We start from the raw sequence: 4,711 nt of genomic DNA on the forward strand, positions 1-4,711 counted from the left end.
AAAATCCACATTTCTTTTTATGAAATTTGTCTTTCAATAGTATTATTTTCTGAATTGTACTGAACAGTGAGATATGGCTCTGGAATTTGTTCACTGGGAAATACAGAAGAAGTATGCTTCTGGTCATTTTCTAAGTTGTTAAGCTAGTCCATATAATAAAACAAAAGGAAATCTATTTGGATCACAAATATCTGGATAGTCTGCCATCTCACTATAAGTGAACTAAAGCCTTGCTCAAAATGTGGCCCCAGGCCAACTACTTTGACATACACTTGAAGCTTATTAGAAAGGCAGAATCACAGGGACGCTTAGTTGGCTCAGTAGGTAGAGTGTGCGACTCTTGATCTCAGTGTTGTCTGTTTGAGCCCCACATTGGGAACAGACATTACTTAAAAATAAAATTGTAAAAAAAAAAAGAAAGAAAAAAAGAAAAAAATGCAGAATCACAGGCTTTGTCAAAGACTTACTAAAAGAGAATCTGCATTTTAACAGGATCCCCAGTTAATTTATAAACATATGAAAAATTTGGGAGACTGAAATAGTTGATTCTATTATTCCACCATGGCCAAAATTTCTGGATACTAGTCAGTGGGAAAACAAGGTGTATTGATTTGTGTTGTAGCCCCAACAGCTGCAGTTCATTGGCAAAGATCTGAGCTTCAAGCTCTGCTTTTTACTTATAGGCTGGATAACTTTGGCCACATCCTGTCATTCACATTTGAAAAAAAAAAAATAAGGATAATAAGAAGATTAATTTGTTTTTTAAAAATAAAGTATAGGGGCGCCTGGGTAGCTCAGTAGGTTAAATCCTCTGCCTTCGGCTCAGGTCATGGTCTCAGGGTCCTGGCATCAAGCCCCCGCACTGGGCTCTCTGCTCAGCAGGGAGCCTGCTTCCTTCTCTCTCTCTCTCTCTGCCTGCCTCTCTGCCTACTTGTGATCTCTGTCTGTCAAATAAATAAATAAAATCTTTAAGAAAAAAAAATAAAGTATAAAGTGTTATACATGTGTACATAAATATATTTAAGCATTATTATTGTTTTCTCAGGTTCGCCTAAGTAAATAAATTATGAAGGACAACTCTGACGTCAGAGAATAAAACAAATGAAGAGAGATTATTGTTCTTCAAAGATTCTCCATCAGATTCATGCACAGCTGGTCTGTACACTAGTCTTAGTATAGGAAAAAGCAAAATAGTTGAGAGTGGGCTATGATTGTGAGTTCAACTAACTTTGCCTTTGAGCAGATGTTAAATTGCTGTGTAATGATTCAGTTTACTATGATCAGTTGTCTGCCCCATAAAAGCACACAATCTAACTGAAAAGAATGTGAGGCAGACAAATATGCATACAAATAAAATTTGCTTTACAGTTTTGAACATTTCTCTTAAACACTGAATCAGAATTCCAGTCCTTATTGAGTTGTCTTTTTCCTTCCCCATCACTCTCTTCACTGCATCTGATTAAAATGAAGTCTGTAATATTCTGGGGCTTTTAGAAAACTCTACTTAGAGTGTCTTTAGCAGTAGGGAAGTTGCTTCTGAACTTGCTTTTAATCCTGGGTAGATATTCATGCCTTAGACACAGGGCCTAGAAACTCTCAATATCTCAGTATTGTATTCTAGGCATAAACATCATTGAGGATAACAGCATATGTCAGAAACAGATGACAGAGCTTCAAAGAAAACACTCTATTTTACCCCAGAATAATGTTTATGCAAAGCATTTGTTAAATTTGTTGCTTGGCAGTGAAAATATTTTGTTAGGTCTTCCTTTGATATCCTGGAAGCTGGGATATGGATAGGATAAACAAGACATTTGTGAAAGAATTCATTCTTCTGGGACTCTCCGGTTACCCAAAACTTGAGATCATTTTTTTTTCTCTAATTCTAATAATGTATCTAGTGATTCTGATTGGCAACGGTGTTCTGATCATAGCAAGCATCTTTGATTCCCGTCTTCACACCCCCATGTACTTCTTCCTGGGCAACCTCTCTTTCCTGGACATCTGCTATACATCCTCCTCTGTTCCCTCAACTTTGGTGAGCTTAATTTCAAAGAAAAGGAACATTTCCTTCTCCGGATGCACAGTACAGATGTTCGTTGGATTTGCAATGGGGTCCACAGAGTGTTTCCTCCTGGGCATGATGGCTTTTGATCGCTATGTAGCCATCTGTAACCCTCTGAGATACCCTATCATCATGAGCAAGGTGGTGTATGTACTAATGGCTTCTGTATCATGGCTCTCTGGTGGTATCAACTCAATTGTACAAACATCTCTTGCCATGGGATTGCCATTTTGTGGAAATAATATTATCAATCATTTCTTATGCGAGATATTAGCTGTCCTTAAGCTAGCTTGTGCTGACATATCCCTCAATATTGTTACCCTAGCAGTATCAAATATGGCATTCCTGGTTCTTCCACTGCTGGTCATTTTTTTCTCCTATATGTTCATCCTCTATACCATCTTGAGAATGAACTCAGCCACAGGGAGACGCAAAGCCTTTTCTACTTGCTCAGCACATCTGACTGTAGTGATCATATTTTATGGTACCATCTTCTTCATGTATGCTAAGCCCAAGTCTCAAGACCGCCTTGGGAATGACAATTTGCAAGCTACAGAAGGGCTTATTTCCATGTTTTATGGGGTAGTGACCCCCATGCTAAATCCCCTAATCTATAGCTTGAGAAATAAGGATGTTAAAGCTGCTGTGAAATATTTGCTGAATTGGAAAGCTGTTAAGCCATAAGACCAAAGGGAAATATGAGTCTTTAGTGTATAAAGAATACAAATGGCATCATTGGGCCACCATTGAGGACCTTCTTTGGGGAAAGCAAAGTTTATAAATGGAGGTTTTTATTCTTTGCTTTCATTGGCCCAGCTTAGCTATAATTACTAAGAATAATAGTCTGCCATAAACTCATATTGTAATAGGTTCTGATTCATATCTCACAAAGACAATGGATTCCATTAAAATCTCATCCATGGTGATATCTGAAATGAGTGTTTCTGGTGTCCTATGTGGCAATAGAGTGGAAAACATCACATATAAGTTTTGGGAATAGAGAAGCAGGAGTATAAATTCTGCTCTATCATAAACTACATAAACTACTTAAATTAATATTGGGAAAGTTATTTATTCTTTCTAAACTGCAGTTTCCTGATTTGCAAAAAGGGAGTGATTAAACACTGCTCTCAGTGTTATTGTCAAGATTCAGTAAGTTGCGCAAAGCCCCTGGCGTAGTGCCAAGTTCATAGTGGTTCTCTTGTAGATGATGTTGAGCTTGACTTTTCCTATTGATTCTGAATGTAGGAATTGAAGTGAAGATTCCAAATTGAAGATAAAAGACACTAGCTAGCACCTCTTTAAAAACAAACAAACAACCAACTATGAATTATAGCCACCCCTCCCTTAAGTCTTCTTAATAATATCAATCACCACTCTTCCTTACACCTTCTCTCCATGTATCTATATAAAAGAAAACATCGAGAAAGGGAACGATAGAATCAAGGGAGACTTTTACATCATGCTCAGTGAATCATGAGAGGGATTTCACTACTGTCCCTGTGAAAGAGTAGGAAAGCTGTTCCCATCCAGGCCAAGTAAAGGGGATGCTGCAAAAGAGCTTCTTGAGGTTTTGGGTGCTTGCAAAGGAGAGCTGACGCCTGGCTGGATCAATGAAGGGTTGCTGACCTTTTCTTCTCTAGGCCAAAGACTCAACCAATAAACTAGTCTAGAAGAGGCTTGAAGGATGATGAGTATCTTAGGGCTAAAAATAACCAGATTTTTTGTTCGCCTGACATGTTTTTCAGGCTCTGAAAGAGGACTGAAATTAGTATCTGGGAAGAGAAAACCAGTTCATTTATACTCCAGTGAGTTGAAACTCCTTGGTAAACCTATTACAGGTTTTTTCCTCCTTTTTGTAGGTTTTTCCTGCCTGGCTTGAGCGCAGCATTTCATTGGTCTGTATCACCAGATACAGACTGTAAGGCTTCTTTCAGCCTTATTTTCCTATCTAAATGTTCTTGTTCCTGTTGGTTTCAGAGCCATAATGCAGCCTGAGGCCTCTTAGCTGAGGGCTGTATTCCCTGCCAATCTACATCCTAGGGGTAAATAGTAATCTTGTTACTAAAATCTTGCTGCCTGTTTCCTGGTTGGAGTGTTGTCGCTGCAGTAAACCTCTAGCTGCTGGTACTTCTCTGGTTTGGCTCACAGTGGGTGCTGCTTTTAGTTCTATTCAGACAGGTGTGTCCAAACTCCGTGGGTGAGGCTTTTTAACTTCTGACCTCTCCTGCTGGGATGAGCCCTGTAGTTCAGTCTGATTCAAGTTTAATTCTTTTCTGATTTCGACCTCTGCCATCAAGGTTTTAGGCGCACATCTGTATATACAACAAAGTCCTGCTTCTAGATGTCCCAGGCAACTCCTTAGCACCTTAATTTTTTTCCACAGTAGGAAGGGTGCTACTGTCTCATATGCAAGTTTATATTAGATTGAATACTTTACTTACAAAAATTGATTCTAATTTTCATTGGTATGTATAAAGCAGGTGCAGTGTTGCCTTAGTTTGGAAGTTCTGCTTATATTCATGAATGCTCAGAAAATGGACAGTTTTAAAACTAACCTGCTTTCCCAGGAAATTGAGAAATCTTAAAAAGATTGTTAAATGTGTTATTTTGTGACAGTAAATATTTTAGAAAATTCCAAAAACT

General features: G+C 38.3%; 1 protein-coding gene across 1 annotated transcript; it reads left to right on the forward strand.

Annotated features, from left to right (window-relative positions):
* The first annotated feature begins 1,705 nt into the window (after positions 1 to 1,705).
* Positions 1,706 to 2,749, forward strand: LOC131812944 (olfactory receptor 13C4-like). The gene is given in 3 exon segments (XM_059143003.1): positions 1,706 to 1,755; positions 1,757 to 1,785; positions 1,788 to 2,749. Coding segments are annotated over 3 exon segments (1,041 nt in total).
* The last annotated feature ends 1,962 nt before the right edge of the window (positions 2,750 to 4,711 follow it).

The sequence above is a fragment of the Mustela lutreola genome, chromosome 12, assembly GCF_030435805.1.
Source record: "Mustela lutreola isolate mMusLut2 chromosome 12, mMusLut2.pri, whole genome shotgun sequence".
Classification (NCBI taxonomy): Eukaryota; Metazoa; Chordata; class Mammalia; order Carnivora; family Mustelidae; genus Mustela; species Mustela lutreola.